Consider the following 20,161-nt stretch of genomic DNA (forward strand, 5'->3'; position numbering starts at 1 on the left):
GACAGGTTCGACCGTTAGTATGACATAATACCTACATCCTATGTTCTGATGTATTGCATTGAGATGTATGGATCATGTCCACTAGGGGACCCCTGCCTCTCCTTATATACTCTAGAGGGGTAGGGTTACAAGGAAAGTAGCTTATTTGGTACTATACAATATCTTGCGGTGCACGCCGAGCAGCGCCGTGCATGCCTTGATCTTGTGGGCTGGGCCACCTCTGATGGTGCGGCCCATGTCTTGTCTTGTGGATACCGAGGGCCATACCCCCATAGCTAGTCCCTGAGCCTGACAGTAGGTGACATAGTCACGTGGTGCCAGGGTTAGAAAGTAGAAGACCAGCCGAGTAGGCAGCCAGTCCCCGGGCATAGCCTTGAGATGAGAACAAGCACATTCACCGCAAGGTGAAGTGTGCCCACTTAGTCCATGAGCCTGCTACAACATGAAAAATGAATCTTGTAGCAGGGTCAAAGAAAAAGAAGTCTAAAAGCTTTGCCGACGTCATCCGACATGCGCGCATCAAGACCCTAGACGTGCTGCCTAAGATCAGCACCCTGATTCGAACAACATGGAGCAGCTTGATAGCAGACCGGTGAGACGTAGCAAGATCCAACCACCAAGGGCAATGTCCAAGCGCTGAGGAGTCTCTGGCGTAGCTGGCGATGTCCGAGCACCGAGGAGTTCAAGACATAGGCGGCAATGTCCGAGCACCGAAGAGTCCCCGGCGTTGCTAGCGATGACCGAGCACCGAGGAGCGAAGAGTCCCTGGCGTCGCTGGCGATGATCGAGCACCGAGGAGTCTCCGGCATCGCCGGCGATGTCCGAGCACCGAGGAGAAAGGAGTCCCCGGTGTCGCAGGTGATGTTCGAGCACCGAGGAGCGAGGAGTCCCCGGCATCGCTGGCGATGTTCGAGCACTAAGGAGCGAGGAGTCCTCGGCATTGCTGGCGAAGACCGAGCACCGAGGAGCGAGGAGTCCTCGGCGCCGCTGGCGATGTCCGAGCACCGAGGAGCGAGGAGTCCCCGGTGTCACTGGAGATGACCAAGCACCGAGGAGTGAGGAGCCTAGGCGTCGCTGGCGATGACCGAGCACCGAGGAGTCCCCGGCATTGTGGGCGATGTCTGAGCACCAAGGAGCGAGGAGTCCCTGGCATCGCTGGCGATGACCGAGCACCGAGGAGCAAGGAGTCCCCGGTGTCGCTGGCGATGACCGAGCACCAAGGAGCGAGGAGTCCCAAGCATCGCTGGCAATGTCCGAGCACCGAGGAGCGAGGAGTCCCCGGCGTCACTGGCGATGATCGAGCACCGAGGAGCAAGGAGTCCCTGGCGTTGCTGGCGATGACCGAGCACCGAGGAGCGAGGAGTCCCCGACGTCGCTGGCGATGTCCGAGCAATGAGGAGCGAGGAGCCCCGGCATCACTGGCGATGATCGAGCAATGAGGAGCGAGGAGCCCCCGGCATCACTAGCAATGACCGAGCACTGAGGAGCGAGGAGTCCTCGGCATCGCTGGCGATGACCGAGCACCGAGGAGCGAGGAGTCCCCGACATCGCTGGTGATGTTCGAGCACCGAGGAGTCACTAGCATCACTAGCGATGACCGAGCATCGAGGAGCGAGGAGTCCTCGGTGTCGCTGGCGATGATCGAGCACCGAGGAGTGAGGAGTCCCTGGCATCACTGGCGATGTCCGAGCACCGAGGAGCGAGGAGCCCCTGGCGTTGCTAGCAATGATCGAGCAAAGAGGAGCGAGGAGCCCCCGGCATCGCTGGCGATGACCGAGCACCAAGGAGCGAGGAGTCCCCGGCGTCGCTGGCGATGACCGAGCACCGAGGAGTGAGGAGTCCCCGGCGTCGCTGGCGATGACCGAGCACCGAGGAGCGAGGAGTCCCCAGCATCGCTGGCGATGTATGAGCACGAGGAGCGAGGAGTCCCCGGCATCGCTGGCGATGACCGAGCACCAAGGAGCGAGTCCCCAGCGTCGCAGGCGATGTCCGAGCACCGAGGAGCGAGGAGTCCCTGGCGTCGCTGGTGATGACGAGCACCGAGGAGCGAGGAGTCCCCGGGATCACTGGCGATGACCGAGCACCGAGGAGCGAGGAGTCCCCGGCGTCGCTGGCGATGTCCGAGCACCGAGGAGTCCCTAGCATAGCTGGCAATGTCCGAGCACCGAGGAGTTCTCGGTGTCGTTGGTGATGACTGAGCACCGAGGAGCGAGGAGTCCCTGGCGTCGCTGGTGATTTCCGAGCATCGAGGAGTCCCCGACGTAGCTGGTGATGTCCGTGCGGTGAAGTGTGCCCACTTAGTCCTCGAGCATGAAGAATCCGAGCACCAAAAAGCGAGGAGTCACCAGCGTCGCTGGCGATGTCCGAGCATCGAGGAGTCCCCAGCGTAGCTGGCGACGTCCGTGCGGTGAAGTGTGCCCACTTAGTCCTTGTGCACGAAGAATCCGAGCGCCGAGGAGTAACCGGCGTAGCCGGCGATGAAGCACGAGCGACGAACAGTCTGGTCAACTAGTCGGCGGCAAAGTGAGCATTGACTAGAAATGACCGGCGAATAGTCCGATCAACTGGTTGGTGACGAAGTCGATGAACCAAGCGGTCCGACCAGTTGATCGATGGACAAGTCGGAGCACTAGGTGGTCCGATCACCTAGACGATGACCCTGCAATACAAACATGTAGAACTAGTAGAAAAGAGAGTGAGAGAGAACAAAAGGCGAGTACCGGAGGCTTTCTTACCTCACGTAGAAGCTTGGCAAGGCAATGTCAGAAGCGAAGGGGCGGCGGAGTAGCTTGTCCCACGACGGCTTATCTCCGGCGGCGTGCGACGCTTAGGGTTACGGCTGCTGTGGCCTCGAGCAGGGGCGATGCTTGCTCTAGGGTTTAGGGAAAGCGGCTTAGGGTACCGCTGCTACTTATGAGGCAGGGGAGCTTGAGGGACAAGCCAAAATGACCGGGTTGGCATCGACACAAACTCCTCCATGGAGTCCGGTGCGGCGACGGGTTGAAGAAGGTCCTGACGGACGGGGCCCACCGGTCAGCGAAAGAGAGAGGGGGAAAGGGAAAGGCGCGGCGCTGCTGGGCCGAGAGAGGGGGAAGCTACGGTGAAGCTCAGCTGGGCCGCGCGAATGAAAGGAAAGAGACGGGCCGCACGTGAGAGAGGAGAAGCTGGGCCGAACGCAGGAGAGGAGGAGCTGGGCCGACCGGGCCAGAAGAGGATTTTCCATCTCTATATTGTTTTCAAAACCAAATTCAATTATGAACCAAATGCAAATTCAAATAGAGTTTCAAATATACTTTTCAGCCCAAATAAAAATGAGAAATTTTGGTAAGTTTTCCAAAAAAATAAATTTACAACTTTTTAAAGTCTTTTTTTATTTTCAATTTTTTTTCTTTCAAAACCATTTTTAATTTCATTTTCAAAAGCATTTTGAATTCATTTTGAATTTTAGATTCAACCACTCATTGCTATAAATCAAATGCACTGGCATGTATGCACATCCATGTTGCTACTCCTTATGATGAATTTTAATATAATGAAAAATATTATTTTTCCTATATTTTATGAGCACAAAATACAAAATTAAATCAATTTATATCTTTTTTGAAAAGAGCAAATTTTAGGGTGTTACACGATCCTTCGTGCACAGCCTATCAGCCTGTTTGTACTATTGCCCCGTACGAAACCCTGGCTGTCGAAATTTCTAATGCGGATCGCCGGAAGTTTCGATAAACCTCTTTTGAGTTAGACCTATATATATCTCTTATCCTCTGTTTTGACCGTTACCCATTCCTTCATTTATGACCAACTAATAGCCTCCTAGCATTCAAAGCCCCTTCTCTTCTCCTCTTTGATCCTAGCTTCAAATCTTTCATGAGTTTGAGTTGAGAGAAGGGATTTTGTGAGAGAATCATCAAAAGCAAGCTTGATCACTTATTTCTTCGTCAAGCCTATTGGATTTGCATTTGTTATTCTTGGGGCTTTGCCTCTAGCTGGCTTGGCATCGCCCGGGAGCTCCCATTCGGTGGGAGAACTCCGGGAAGTTTGTATTACCCTTAATTTTCTACTAAAGAACTCGAACTGACCTTTGTGGTTGCTTGGGAGAGGTAAGGAGGTGGAAGAGACTCAGACCTTTGTGGTCACCTCGACAACTGAGGATGTAGGTACTCCTTAGTGGGTGGCCGAACCTCAGGATAAATCCTTGTGTCCCGCATGCTTGTTGTTGTTTTTGATTGCTTGGAATTAGTTGTTCTTTGTTGTCTCTTCCTCTCTCAATCTCATTCTTAGGGTTTGGCCCCGATCTACCGTTTGGACGTGTTCTGAGGCCAAGGAAGTGGTTCAACATCTTCATCTATCTACTAGGAAAATAGGGTAAAAAGCAGATCCAAAATTGAAGTTAATTTGCTCTCTGGTTTGCTACTTTTCGTGGGTGTCGGAACTTTCGACAGCCATCGAAACTTCCGGCCCAAACTGTCGAAACTTCCGACAAGTGCTAATCTGTTGTTTCAAGATTGTGTTTAAGATTTTTCAGATACACCTATTCAACCCCCCCCCCCCCCTCTAGGCATTGTAGATACTTTTAGAAAATATGGATACTTTCAATAAAATCTTCAAGCAAGTAAAGATGTCTACATCCAGTATCCTTTGGCTATGCTTCTATTAATAGTTGGTTTATTGGTATACAACTCACTTCTGATAATATGCAACTATATTTATCATTATTCATGAAGAGTTCAACTATACATGTTTATGATTGAATCATTGAAAAATATCACCGCATAAATAAGTACATATTTTTAGATCTACTTTCAAATACTCCTCCCCCATCCCCAAAAAATTGTTGTTTTAGAAATGTGGTCTTTTGGGACGGAGGGAGTATCCTCTTAGAACCATTCAATTTTTTTTTTCAAGTTATGGAAAATCCTACAGAGATCTCAAGACATAAATCATCATATTTTTTAAGTTTCATGATTTTAATTGTTTTACTGCTACTAGTAAGATATATTTAAATTCTTGCACGACAAACAATACATCTTTCATTTCTAAAAGTTTAGGGCGTATTCGCTTGACCGACACAGTACCTGGCCAGCTAGATGATCCTGGCCACCTGAAGACGCTGCCAGTCATGTAAACTTCACCACACTCAACCAAACAACCTTTTTGTGAAGGGACATAACTAGTTTTATCTCTTTTTGTCTCAATGTGCCTCAAACATATTTGGACCTATACGGTCACGGTGACCGAAACGGTCAGGAAGTGGTTTCAAATATTTAATATTTTATTGATAATAGTAAGATAAATTTAAATTCTAGCACGACTACATTTTTCTTTTCCACAAGTTCAGGGCATATTTGTTTCATGCCCTGGGAGGCAGTTCCTGGCTACGTAGATGATTCTGTCCACCTCCTGGTCCAAGCAACTTCACCATGCGCTTAACCAATTTGTTGATGTACAACTCGTGAGTGGTTGGTAGAAATTGCAATAGCTTTTTCCTCGCAAAGTGTGCCGGTCTCAATAACAAAATAGTTTTAGAAAATTTAGACACTTTTGATAAAATCTTTAAACAAGTAAAGACATATACATCTTCTATTCTTTGGCTATGCTTTTATTAATAATTGGTTTATTGGTATACAATTATCTACTGATAATATGTTACTACAATAACCATTATACACGAAGGGTTCAACAAGAAATTCAGACCCTATTATGCATGTTTATGACCGAATCATAAAACAATATCTCCAAATAAATGACTAGAAATTTTTAGATCTCCTTTCAAAGTAGCCACTTAAAACTATCCTATTTTTTAAGAGTTACATGAAATCCTATAGAGATCTCAAGACATAAATAAGCATGATTTTTGAATAAATGGTTTTAAATATTTTATTGCTACTAGTAAGATATATTCAAGTTATAGCACAACTGCCAATGCATCTTTCTTTCTATAAGTTTAAGATATGTTTGCTTCATGCCCTAGGAGATAGTACCTAGACAGTCCAATGATCCTGGCTGCCAGAAGATGCTGGTTGGCTCAGTCAATTGCACCGTGTGCTCAACCAAGGAGTTTCTTAGTGAAGCAACATAACTAGTTTAACCTCTTTTGTTTCAACATGCAACAAACATATATGGACCTAGAAAAGGTCAACAATAGGAGATGTGGGGATCGACATGGCTCAGCCCTAGCCTCGACCCACGATGTGTCCCTATTCCGCATTACCACATCTCACAACATCCGTCCAATAGTGCCTAGTGAATCATTAACATCCTATGTCATACCAACTCTCCAAGCATCTGTTACCCTCTCTCAACCACACACAAGCCTCGTGTTCCCCTTCAATCTCATAGTATTTCCTCACATAAGTGACTCATCTTGTCATACCCAACATTCCAAAGAAAACCAAGCTCGCCATATGTGAGCCCAGGAAGTCCTCACATACAGCAACAAAATAAATAGTATCAGAAACAATATTACTAAATAACATATATATAGCTATATTAACACTTACATTAGAGTATCGCGGAACGATAACTAATCTTTAAGCTCCATTCTTCATAGGGACGGCTTACTAAGGATAACGTACACCTAGCACTTCTGTTAATCTTCTAGGAACTCCTCCATGTCTTCTTATATCTTCTTAGCAGCTTCTACTAGAGACTGGGTGTGGGGGGGAAATAGCAAGGGTGAGCACATGTCGTACTCAACAAATATAACATGAGGTTCATGAAGCTCAAAAGGTTGACACTGGTTTACTGCGATTAGCATTTAGTGAGTCACAATTTTAAGCGATTGAGTAGCAACAAGTTATATCATAAGCCCATATAAACACATGATCAAGTAAACATGAATAATGAATAGCATAAACAATTAACCATTAATGATCATCTATTCCATAAGGGTCCAAGGCCGCTCATGACCATGAGCAAGGCTGATATACTAGTTTTACACTCTGCAAAGTGTCGGTGTTTCGAGTAAACACCAACGAGTAAATTTGTTTATTTGCGCGTCTGGCCTGGATGGTGTGCTAAAAAGACACAAGATTTACACTGGTTCTGGCAGAATGTCCCTACGTCCAGTTCATAGCTACTGCTCGTGTTATTTGCACTAAAAGGTTCGTAGTAGGGGTTATAAATGAGTGAGAGGGACATGTCCCAAGTCTCTGATGGAAAGGTTGAAAGGGCGCTGAGAGCTTGGTTGTTGCTCAGCTGTGTGTTATGTGATGCGTGGTGTGTTCTATTAATCCATCCCTTTAGTGGGGTGCCCTGCCTTCCCTTTTATAGACCAAGGGGAAGCAGGGATTACAGATGGGAGAAAGAAGAAAAACTAGAGGCAAAGAAGGTCCTTCGAAGGTGCTGGGTCTTCCTTTTCCTCTGAGCAAGCCCTGCTGACACGGCAGATGATGCCAGGGATAGCTCCATGCTGGACGTTTGTTCGCTGATGATGCCATGCTCTAGCTTGATCAGCAAGTGGTCATGTCCCATCCCACCCCGGCGGGCGGTGCGATGGACCATGGTGTTGATCCATGACCCTACGAGGAGCGGATGGCACAGTGACCGCATGTCCGTCACTGTAGAGGATGCGAGTCTCTTCCTAGACCATAGTGGCTGTCGTATTCTTCCGTCAGGATCTACGCCCAAGGGCAAATGGCGGCACCCACAACACTATAAGACAAATGTTGGTGCCCACAACACTGTTCAGGCTCTGACATGACCGGAAGGGCTTTAAAGCGCCCGTCTTGTCATATCCTGACGATACTTTCCTACAGGTGTGCAGGGTAAGGTCTTCAGTATTGTGGTTGACTTGAGTGCCCTGCCTTATCTGCGCGCGTAGTTATGAAGGAGTAGCACATAGACATCGGGCAAGGCGGAGCTAGCCCCTAGACGTCGAGCGAGGCGTAGTCTGCCCTCAAACATCGAGCGAGGCAGAGCCAGCCCCCAGATGTCGGGTGAGGCAGAATCTACCCTTAGACGTTAGGCAAGGCGGAGCCAGCCCTCGAACGTCAAGCAAGGCGGAGTCTGCCTCGGACGTCGGGCGAGGCAGAGCCAGCCCCTAGGGGTCAGGCGAGGTGAAGTCTGCCCTTAGACATCGGGTGAGGCGGAGCCAACCCCTAGACTTTGGGCGAGGTGGAGTCTGCTCCCAAACGTCGAGCGAGGCTGAGTCAGCCCTCGGATGTTGGGCGAGGCGAAGTCTGCCCTTAGACATTGGGCGACGCAGAGCCAGCCCCTAGGGGTCGGGTGAGACGGAGTCTGCCCTTAGATGTTAGGCGAGGCGGAGCCACCCCTCGAGAGTCATCTTGGGGCGGGGCCCATGGTCCCGATGGGCGGATGAGGAGTGACCCGACAAGCAGTGTAGTCGGGCTCTTGATCACGTGGATGAATCAATGTTCGATGATCATTAGCTCCTCCTCTTTGGGTACCCTAATATTGGTCCCGAATAGTAGCCCCCGAGCCCCCGGGCTATTCGAGTAGAATTGCCTGGGGGATTTTTGACTTGCCAGCGGGTGTGCGTGAGCGCACCCGGTGGGTGTAGCCCCTGAGCCTATGGAGGAGTAGGATACTCCTTCATATAGTTTTTTGAAAGAGAGGATTCTAAGAGCCCTCTATTGTTGCCCATGGCATGCCCTAAAGATGTGATTTCTTCTTCGCCGAGGTCGGACCCTTCGTGGGTATGGTCGTGAGATTTGGTGGTTGCTTAGCAGGATAGCTCAATTGGGAACCTGGTATCCCGTTCGTGGGGATTCGATTAGGGTCAGTCTGGCTGAGACTTGATCATAGGCCGAGACTCCCGTGAAGCTTGTGCGCCTGAGTTTTGGACGATTGTGGGCCCATCCTTTGTTGTAAGGGTGCCTTGGGATGGCCATTGAAACCATTGATAGGCCAGCCCTCAAACTCCTAGGCCTAGCTAGGCCGGAGGAATGCTTTTTGACATGTATACTTTTGCTGGTGAAGAGTCCTAGTCTACCCAGGGAGGCAAAATGTCCGGCGCGACTTCAGAGGGAAAGGATAGGGATTGGGGGCACATATCTCGCGACATGACGTGGTGGCGGATCGTGGCAGGCGCGGAGGTCCAGGCAAACAATTGCCTTCCTTGCATCTGTCACCCCTATAAAACCAAAGGGTTTGCCCCTAGGGTTTCATACTTTGCCTTCCTGCCTTTGCATCTACAACCTTCGTCGCCAATCGCCTAAGCCTCCCGCATCCGCATTTCAACCATCGTCGAATTCGCATCCACCCACCCTAATCCTCCAATGGAGCTATGGTACTGCTCCGATATCACCCTCTAGCACCTAGAGGGCCTTGTTCGACGAGGTCTTCTTTGTGCATGGACTACCGCTGAGGAGTGGCGGCTGAACAGCAATGAGGACATGCCATCATCACCCAATGGCTACATCATGTCCTTCGATCACTTTCATGAGCGGGGATTCACCACCCCTGCCCACAAGTTTCTTAGGTGATTACTGCACTACTACAAGGTAGAGCTGCACCACCTTAATCCCAATGGAAGCCAACACATTGCAGCGTTTGTCGCCCTATGTGAGGGGTTCCAAGGGATTAGTCCTCACTTTGACCTATGGTGGTACTTCTTCACCGTCACCCTCCTGAAGAAGCGAGAGAAGAAGCAGGAGCTAAACATGTTGATGGGATGCATTAGCATTTAACTCCATAACAACCAGGTCAGTGAGTACCCACCGATGCGTCTGTCGACCTCCAACAATGGGTGGCATTCGCATTGGTTCTACGTCAAGAACGATGTAGCCGCCCCCTTGCTAGAGTTCTCCGGGCGCCTCATTGAAGAGGTCCTAAAATCGTGGAGGAAGTGGGGGTCCCAAAGAAAGACAAGAAGAGGATCTAGGACCATCTCACCGCCATCTAAATCTAAAGGAGAGGGGCATGAAGGGGTCAGGGATCATCAGCGCCTAACACATGTAGAGGGCGGCGCCGCTAATGAAGCATGTGCTTCCCCTACACATGATGGCGCATGGGGTGTCACTCGATGGGACGATGCTCAGTGAGGGAGCGCTCTCCCCCTCTGAAGTGGCACAACACATCAAGGAGGCGATGGAGCCTCTACGGGATGATGTTGGTGCTGTTCTCGATTTTGTGTATCCGGTGCTGGGGCACCCCCCGATGCGACTAGAACTAGGGTATATCGTCTTCATAAGTTTTCTTTTCTCGTGCCTCCTTTTTAATTGAACTCCCGACCTCTTGATGCTAATATTGAGATAGGGGGACCAGCCGAAGAGACTCTTCCTTATGAACCACCCGGTTCTGCTGCCCAAGGACCCATCTGTGATGGTGGCCAACCGTGCCATGGCCGAGTGGCAACAGAAGGCGAAGGAGGATGAGAGGAGGAAGAAGCAGCAAAAGCTGCGTGCACGGGGGCACGGGGAGAAAACTAATAGTGATGATGATGACAACAAGGAAGAAGATGATGAGGTAGTTGCCGACACCGAGTGGGATGACCTAGAGAGCGAGGATACGCTGACAAGTATCCACACATCCTTGCAGGGACCCTTCCCATTTCATGCAGGGTTAGGTGAGTCTGTGAGGCCGGCAGAGATGGGCCAAACCGTTGGCCCGTCCTTAGAACAAGTAGGGGCGGGTGGATCTACCGCCGCACCAGAGGTGCCAGCAGAGGGGAGCGGCCCCGCTGTCGTGCCTCAAGAGCTAGCGGGGGTGGGTAGATCCACCGCCGTGCCCCAAGAGCCAGCGGGGGTGGGCAGATCTTCCTCCACGACTAAGGTGCCGAGGGAGGGGGATGGTTCTGTCGCCGTGCCCCCAAGTGCAAGGGAGGCGAGCCCCTAGGCCTGGGAGCAAGGGGCGAGCACAAAACAGCCCTATCCCAAGGAGGTGGAGCAAGGACCTAGGGGTTCATCCCCCAAATGTATCCTCCGCCCGACAGCACCGATGTAAGTCATTGACTCCTCTGTTTTCTCTGTTTTTCTCTATTTTCAGCATGACTGACACTCGTTGTTTCTCGTAGCGTCCTGAGATGGGGTACTTCTTTGGCACTGGTGCCCAAGAAGAGCATCACCATTTAGGCGAGATGGCGGCTCTCGCTCGACATTGCTCTCATCTTGGGTGGAAGCGGAGCCGGCGTCATAGCCTCATCGGCCGGTCAGGTGCCGCCTGTGGTGGTGCTCGTGCCCTCGGTGGGTCAAGCGGATGCTGGGGCTATAGGAGCACCCTTAGAGGTTGTCGAGCAACCAGCGATGGAGGTGATTCTACTGCCGACATCAGAGCGGACAGAGCTATCGCTCATGCTTGTGGCACCGACTGTGGTGGGCGCAATGCCGCTAGTCGAGGCCCCACCAATGCAAGCGGAGGTGACCGCCACTATGACAAGCCAGGCATAGCCAGACGTAGCCATGGTGGTGCCTGAGGATGTGGCATGATCCATGCCACTGGCGGCCCAAGCGATAGCGCCCGACGTGGGTCAGACAGAGGGAGACATGGCCAAAGGCTCCCTAGGTGTCGTGGCGGTGGTGGAGAGGACCAGCGGGGGGTCACCCTTGGCCCTAACATTGGGGGCAGCCACTCGCCCATGCGGGGAGAGCCACTGCTCTAGTGGATGGATCCGCAAGACCCGATGTCGATACTCTTCTCGCTCAACGATGCTACCAAGAGCATAGAGCGGGAGAGTCTCAATGAGGGGATCTCGGCATGTCCTAGAAGCTACGAAACAGGCTAGGGGCACCCTACGCGACTGTCATCGTCCCTACTAGCCGGGTATTCACTTAATCTCTCCTCTTGTTTTCTTCTTTCTTCATGTATTTTTGTGTTCTAACATTGATCTTCTTTCAGTCCCTTATTGCTCATAGCCGGGAGAAATCCTGGTTCCTTCATGAGTAGAAGGAGAAATGAGACCACCTCACCGAACAGGCCCTGGCTGTGTAGGGACATGAGTGCCCAACTTGTTGTCACCCAATAGAGGGTGGCCAAGCTGACTCCCCAGGCTGAGGAGGCGGCCAGTCTCTGGCTGTGGGAGGCTGAGGCCCTATCAGGACCGGGAGGAGGCTAAGAAGGCATTCTAGGATCTATTGGCGAGGGCACAGTAGGATGAGGAGGAGGCCGCCTAGAGTCCAGAAGGAGCGAGATGAGCTGCTCCAGAGGGACGCCGAGGCCCACCAGTGGATCCTTGACCTCCTGGCCAAGGTGGAGAAGGAGCGGGTGCTCAAGCTAGGAGCCGAGGAGAGGTCCATGGCCCTACAGTAGAGGGCAAACCTAGACACCAAGACGGTTGCCTGGCTACACAGGGAGCGAGATGAGGTGCGCCAGAGTGCGGAGATGCTCCGCTCGGAGCATGGCATAGCCTATGGAGAGCATGACCAGGCTATCTGAGAGCACGATGAGGCATAGTAGAGGATCGGCTCCCTCTACGCCGAGCTCAGAACTACGGTAACCCAAAGGCTGGAGGCCGAGAGAATCTCCACTGGGTTGGCCACGGAGCTCACTGAGGCACAGAGGGGCCTTCAGGTAGAGAGCGACGAGCATGATCTTCTGTGCACTGCCCTCGGAGTGGTCTGCGATGACCTAGAAGTGGTGTGGCCAGAAAGGACCAGCTCGCTTGCGACCCATACCGTAGACATCACGGCATGGGCGCGCTAGCTCGATATGGAAGCTCTTCGCTCTAGGATCACCCAAGCCTTCGCCATCGCTCGCACTGACTACACAGATAGTATTGACTTAGAGACAATGAGCCTTGGCTTCGCACCTAGCTACGAAGCCTCCGAGCTAGATGAGATAGAGATGGCGATGGCTCCTCTCGCGTGAGACCTAGCGGATAGAATTGAGGACATAGTTCTCCCCTAGAGGGGATAGTTAGTCAATTAGGTCGGGTGAATTCGGATGAACACCATTGTACTATGTGGACAATTGCTGATCCTTATTCATCACAAGAATAAATTAGTAACTTTGTTATTTTGTTTTGTTTGATTGAATTTTTTCCTCCCCTTTTTGTATGTGAAAAGAGAAGGCTCACGTATTCTGACCCTTCCATTCGTTAAGACCATAGGGCCCGAGGTGTAAGGCGAGAACTTCGATCACGCTGGTGAGCAAAGACACTGTAGCCACTGAGGCGTAGGTGTTTTTGTAGTCCAACCACCATGATCAATTGTTCATTTCCACAAACCTTGCCACTAGGCTTAGCATGAAGAAAAGGTTTGATGTAGTGACTATTTCAGAAAAAGTATACTTATACCTTTATCAGCCCCCGAGTGAGATCTGACCCCATGCCATTGCTGGGGTCGGATGTCACTGAAAATGAAGGGGAGGATAGCAAAACTTAGGAGAATACATCTCTTGTATTTACACATACCCTCTCCCTAGGATCTTAGCTATCATTCTATGATCATACGTTAGGTCTCCTTGCCAGTCCAGCCTTCCTCAAGCCCTACCCCTGGTGGGGATTCGGTCAAGGGTCAGCTCGTTTTTGTGACTATCGCCCCATCCGTGGTTTCCACAACTGGAGGGGTTGAGTTAATGTTACTTGCCTTGGTGGCTCAAGTGACATGCTCGGTGAGCTTGCTAACGGGCATGTTTGAATAGAATCCGGTTCCATTGCTTATGACAGGGTCGGTAAAGCCCTCGTGTGGCATTCTATTGCTCCTTAACCCACCTTTCAACATATTCCCCCTCAATGGGGATTCTATGGGCTCGGCTAGAGGCTATGATCGAACAAGAAGATTGAGATGACCCTACCTGCTTCTAAGCGGGACGGGCCTAGGCCACTGAGTCTCATCTGCATTTTTCCCTATGGCTCTTTGTTCGACATGAGGCAACCTCGGGCCCTTCGGCCTTTGACCCTCGATCTTTTGATCTAGGATCGGGCGGCTCGAGCCCCCGAGCCCCATGGGGTTCGGTAGGGATTGGCCATGATTCATGCGTCACCCCATCCTCGGTTTCCACAACTAGAGGGGCTAAGCTAACAACACTTGCCTCGATGGCTCAAGTGTCGTGCTCGGCGAGCTCGCTAACTGGCATGTTCTAGTGGAATTTGGGTCCGTCATCCACTGACAGGGTCGATAGAGCCCTCATGTGGCATTCCACTACTTCTTAATCCACCTCCCGGCAGATGCCCGAGCCTTTCAATAGGCTCGGGTGGCCCGTTGGCCTCTCCTTGATGGAGATTCTATGGGCTTGGCTCAAGGTTAGAATTGAACAAGAAAGGTTGAGCTATCCCTATCCACTTCTAAGTGGGGTCGAGCAAGGCCACTAGGGCTCATCTCGGTTTTTCTCCCCTGGCTCTGTTTGACTTGAGGCGGCCTCAATCCCTTCGTGGGCCAGCCTTCAAACCTCAGTTAGTTGCAGCTCATATCTAATGAGATGACTACTGCTTCGTGACGCTACACGAAGCATTGTGATGTAGCAATTGCATATGTGATGCTTAGATGTATGACATGATTGAATGGATGAATGTATGAACCATCATAGTTTAAGAAAAAACAGGGGTTGGTAATGTTACCTTGACGGGTTCTAGGAGCTCTTTACCAGATATGTCCATGCAGGGTTCGGGTCCGACGTCTGGCGTAACCTGCATAAGCCTCCCATTCTTTTGTATTTGTCTCTAGGCAGCGACTAAGCCATTTGGTCGATTCGGGCGACTTGATAGCCTCTCCTTGGTGGAGTTTCTGTAGGTAGGACCCTCCAAGTCCTTCCTGAGAAGGTGGAGGTTAAGGTTTGGAGTGCAGAGACAGAGACTCTGATCGTGCTGGTGGACAAAAATGCCATAGCCGCTGGGGCGTAGGGTCCTAGCAGTCTGACCAGGCTTTCTCAAAGTTTGCGCCCGCACACCGTGCCTCTAGTTTTTTAAACATAAGGAGGGGCTAAGAAAAGAGAATGTCTAGTGAATAGACACCCTCGCCAGCCCCCCGAGCAATTCCCGTCCCTCTGCCGTCACTGGGGTCAGAGGCTCGGTAATGAATTTAATACATAAAGTAAGCAAGTGAGGATGCTTATTTTTCGGCAACGGTCTTGAGCCATCTGATCGACCCAGGCACCGTTTTTACCTCGATGGTAAGAGTGATGGGTTCAGAAAGCCTTCCCTGGATATGAGCGTGATCCTGCTTGTTCCTTGTCTGTTTCTCATTAGTGGCCAAGCCGTCCGATCGACTCGCATTACCTATTGAGACAAGATTTCTATGCAGAAAATAGAGGATGAGAACATCCCGTGCAAGAATTTAGTTAGGCAGATAAGCCAAGCGTCGAATTTGTGCAAAATGGATGAGCTCTTCGTTATAGCAAACAACTTTTTAGCTCTTCTCCCTCTTTTTGTAAAAGAGGTTTAGTGCATTCTGACCCTTCCCACAGTTAAGGTCATAAAAGCTCGAGTGTGGGTGAGCTAGCTCTGATCATGCTGGTGAGCAAAGGTGCCGTAGCCGCTGGGGCAGTAGGGTTCTCGCAGTCCACCCAAGTTTTACTCAGATCTTGTTCCCGAAAACCCAGCTCCTAGAACTTAAACTAAAGAGGGTAGGCACAGAGAATTTTTGCAGGATAAATAGTACTTATATCAGCCCCCGAGTGAGGCCTGACCCCCTAGTGTTTGCTGGGATCAGATGTCACAAAGGATCAGGGAGTTTTGATAATGAAACTAATAAGTAAAAAGTGTGCATTTATTCAGGGGTAAAAGCGACGTAGCTGCTCGATGTTCTAGGCATTGGTGAAGACCTCGTCCGTCGATGGTTTTCAGCTTGTAGGCGCCTGGCCTGGAGTACCTCCACGATGACGTATGGTCCCTCCCATGGACAGAGAGAGCTTGTGTAGTCCTTGTTACTCTAGATGAGGTGGAGGACTAGGTCCCCGACGTTGAAGGCCTGACCCTCGAACTCATCAGGCTATGGTACCATGCAACGCTGCTAGTATTTGGGCGAGCGGAGGAGGGTGACAGTCATGAGCTTATGTCCAGCTGGTCCATGGCATCCTTGTGGATGCCTCGGCTCCCTATTGTTGATATGCCCTGATCCTTGGCGCTCCAATAGTCAGAGGTCGGTTGGGAGGACGGCCTCGGAACCGTAGACCATGAAGAAGGGATTGTAGCCAGTGGCTCGACTGGGGGTTGTCCTTAGGCTCCAGAGTAATAAAGGAAGTTTAGCGACCCAGCGTGCACAAATTTATTTCAACTGATTGAATATCCTAGGCTTGAGGCCCTTGTAGGATCCATGCCATTTACGCATTCTACCTACCCGTTCATCTGGGGGTGTGCTACGGAGGCCTAGTCGATGCGGATGTGCTATTCATCTCAAAATTAGAGGAATTTCTTGCTAGTGAACTGCATGCCATTGTCCGTGATGGTGGAGTTTGGGACTTCAAAGCGATGGACGATGTCGAGGAAGAACAGTACGCCCTGCTCGGATTTGATCATGGAAATCGGTCGAGCTTCTATCCACTTTGTAAACTTGTCTATGATGACAAGCAAGTGGGTGTAGCCCCCGGGCACCTTTTTGAGTGGTCCAACTAGATCGAGTCCCTAGACTATTAACGGCGAGGTGATGGGGATCGTCTAGAGTGCTTGGTCTAGTAGGTGAGTCTACCGAGCGTAGTATTGGCACCCTTCGCAAGTGAGTATGATTTGCTCGACATTAGCTACCATGGTAGGGCAGTAGAGGCCCTATCAAAACGTGTTTCCGATTAGGGTTCTAGGCACGGCATGGTGACCATAGTCCCCACCATGGATATCACTCAGCAAATGCTTCCCCTATTTGAAGGGGATGCAGCACTGTAGGATCCCAGTGTGGCTTCGCTTGTAGAGTTCGCCCTCTATAAGAACAAAGGACTTGGCACGACATGTGAGCCGTCATGCCTCCATCCTATCCATCGGTAGTGTGTCATGGAGGAGGTAGTTGAGGTAGAGCGTCCTCTAGTCAACCAGATGGTCGGGCTCTGTCGCTGGGTCCTCTTTGAGCTCCATGACCTTAGGGCCAGAAGTAGCCAATGGTTGGTCCGCCCCTGGACTAGGATTGGATGGATTGTCACTACCTTGTCTGACCCCTCGTAGTGAACCAGGGGCTTGTGCTGGTCACTGGCGAAGATGTCCATTGATACTGGCTCTTGGCCGGATGCTGCTTTTGCAAGCGCGTCGGTCGCCTCGTTGAGGTGCCTCGGGATGTGATTGAGTTCGAGGCCATCGAACTTGTCCTCCAACTGGTGGACTTCTTGGTAGTATGTGGCCATCTTGACGTTATGGTAGTTTGACTCCTTCATGACTTGCTTGATGACCAGCTAGGAATCTCCTCGAACATCGAGGCATTAGACGCCCAGCTCGATGGTAATACATAGGCCATTGATGAGCACCTCATATTCGGCCACATTATTGGAGGAGGGGAAATGGAGACGGACCATGTCCCTCATGCATACCCCGAGGGGTGACACAAAGACCTACCCTACACCGGTGCCCTTCTTCATCAGCGATCCATTGAAGTACATTGTCCAGTACTCTTGATCGACGACTACCGATGGCATTTGGACCTCAGTCCATTCCACAACAAAATTAGCCAACACCTAGGACTTGATGGCTATCCAGGAGGCATATGCAATGCCCTAATCCATCAGCTCAAGTGCCCACTTCATGGTTCTTCCCATGGTGTCCTGGTTTTGGATGACCTTGCCGAGGGGGAAGGACATCACGACCATCACTAGAAGTGACTCAAAGTAGTGGCATAGCTTCCTCCTGGTGATGAGGACAACATATAGAAGCTTCTGGATTTGGGGGTAGTAGGTTTTCGAGTCAGATAGGACCTCACTGATGAAGTACATAGGGCGTTGTACTTTGAGGGCATGCCCCTCTTCTTCCCGCTCCACTACTAGGGCGGTGCTGACCACTTGCATGGTGGCTATGATCTAGAGCAGAAGGGGTTCCCCTTTGGTAGGTGGAACTAGGATCGAGGCCTTCGTTAGGAGCTGTTTAACCATGTCAAGTGCTTCCTGGGCCTCGGATGTCCATTCAAAGTGATTGGCCTTCTTCAGAAGTCGATAAAGGGGGAGACCTTGTTTGTCGAGGCATGAGATGAAGCGGCTGAGCACGGTGAGGCACCCCATAACCCACTATACCCCCTTATGTTCTAAATCGGGCCCATCCTTGTGATGGCTGAGATCTTCTCTGGGTTGGCTTTGATACCATGCTCGGACACGATGAAACCAAGCAGCATACCCCTTGGGACCCCAAAAAACACACTTCTTGGGATTGAGTTTGATGCCGTTCGCTTGGAGTTTTGCAAAGGTCTACTCAAGATTGGCTACAAGATGGTCAGCCTATTGGGCTTTGACCACAATGTCGTCAATGTAGGCCACAATGGTCTGCCCGATGAGGTCTCCGAAACACTTGAGCATACAACACTGGTACGCGGCCCTAGTGTTCTTCAGACCAAACGGCATTGTGACAAAGCAGAATGGTCCGAATGGGGTGATGAATGATGTCACAAGATGTCCGGACTCTTTCATTACAATATGATGGTACCCGAAGTATGCATCAAGGAAGCAGAGGGTTTCACACCCTGAGGTAGAGTTGACTATTTGGTCAATGTGTGGCAAAGGAAATAGATCCTTTAGGCACGCCTTGTTGACACCCGTGTAGTCAACACACATCCTCCATTTCCCATTCTTCTTCCATACAAGGATGGGATTAGCTAACCACTCTGGGTGGTATACTTCCTTGATGAATCTGGCTGCCAAATGCTTTGTGATCTCTTCATCGATGGTCCTATGTTTCCCCTCATCGAAGCTATGCAGGCACTGTTTCACCGGCTTAGAGCCTAGATAGATCTTCAAGGCATGCTCGACGACTTACCTCAGGATGTCTGGCATGTCCGAGGGTTTCTACACAAACATGTCTTTGTTGGCATGGAGGAAGTTGACGAGCGCGCTTTCCTATTTAGAGAAAAGCATGGTGCCAATACATACCACCTTGCCATTAGGGCTGCCAAGATCTATGAGGACCTCTTTGGAGCCCTCCGTTGGCTCAAAAGACCCAATTGACTTCTTGGGGTCGGGCACTTCTTTGGTGACCTCTTTCTTGATGGCGGCAAGCTCTCTAGAGGCGACAATTGTCGTGGCATGAACGCAGCACTCGACCTCGCACTCATAGGCATGCTGGAAGGAGGTGCCGATGGTGATGACCCCGTTGGGGCATAGAATCTTCAGTTTGAGGTAGGTATAATTGGGGACGGCCATGAACTTCGTGTAGCATGGACATCCTAGGATGGCGTGGTAGGTTCTAGGAAACCCAACCACCTTGAAAGTGAGGGTTTCCATCCTATAATTGGATGGATCCCTGAAAGTAATGAGCAGATCAATCTGCCCAAGTGGCACGACCTGCTTTCTAGGCATGATGCCATGGAAAGGTGCTCTAGTTGGGTGGATGCGTGTCCTGGTCGATGCCCATTTCATTGAGTGTTTTAGCATACATGATGTTGAGGCCACTGCCTCCATCCATCAGTACTTTGGTGAGCCGCTTTGTGCTGATGATCGGGTCAACCTCGAGTGAATATCTCCCTGGATGCAGGATGCTCTCCGGGTGGTCGGTTCGATCAAAGGTTATGGCGGACTCTGACCATCGAAGGAAGGTAGGTGTGGCCGGTTTGGTCATGTAGACCTCGCGACATATGACCTTCTAACAATGTTTGGAGTCGTTGGCCGCCGATCCTCCAAAGATCATGAGGCAGCCATTCGGTGTTGGAAAGCCACTGTTCTTCCCCTTGGTATCATCCATGATGGGGTCAGGGTCCTTCTCATGCTCTCCTTTGTTGGAGCCTCTGGACAAGAACCACCTCATGAGGCTATAGTCCTTGTATAGATGCTTGACCGGGAAGGCATGCTTAGAGCATGGCCCCTTGAGTAGTTTTTTGAAATGGTTTGGAGTGCCCTCTATAGGCTTCTGACCACCCCTATGGTCAGCGATGACCATGAGCAAGCCCTCACGCCATTGCTTCTTGTTCTTTCTTTTGGTGGAACAATTTGAGGCGCCGTTGCTGGCGTCCTCGTCCCGCCTTGCCTTGCCATCGAGATGATCAAAGATTGCTCTGACCGCTTCTTCTCCAGAGGCGTGCCTGGTGGCGATGTCTAGGAGTTCCTTAGTGGTTCATGGGCGCTTGTGTCCCAGCTTATGAACCAGAGACTCGCATGTGGTCTCAGACAGGAAAGCTCCTATAACATTGGTGTCGGCAACGTTAGGCAG

At 50.8% G+C, this 20,161-nt stretch overlaps 1 protein-coding gene across 1 annotated transcript; it reads right to left on the reverse strand.

Moving 5' to 3' along the window:
• Window positions 1-18,240: 18,240 nt before the first annotated feature.
• On the reverse strand, window positions 18,241-19,314 carry LOC136465276 (uncharacterized). The gene is made up of 2 exons (XM_066464078.1): window positions 18,889-19,314; window positions 18,241-18,345 (listed from the first exon to the last, which is right to left on the reverse strand). The coding sequence occupies exons 1-2, from the start codon at window positions 19,312-19,314 to the stop codon at window positions 18,241-18,243; spliced, it is 531 nt and encodes a 176-aa protein (XP_066320175.1).
• Window positions 19,315-20,161: the final 847 nt, after the last annotated feature.

This window comes from Miscanthus floridulus, chromosome 7 (genome assembly GCF_019320115.1).
Source record: "Miscanthus floridulus cultivar M001 chromosome 7, ASM1932011v1, whole genome shotgun sequence".
NCBI lineage: Eukaryota > Viridiplantae > Streptophyta > Magnoliopsida > Poales > Poaceae > Miscanthus > Miscanthus floridulus.

Coding starts and splice junctions, on each gene's coding strand:
- LOC136465276 (XM_066464078.1), bottom strand. CDS start 19,314: ATGCCTAGAAAGCAGGTCGTGCCACTTGGGCAGATTGATCTGCTCATT. Junction 18,346..18,888: donor GCAGCCCTAATGGCAAGGTG/GTATGTATTGGC, acceptor TTTGGTCTGAAG/AACACTAGGGCCGCGTACCA.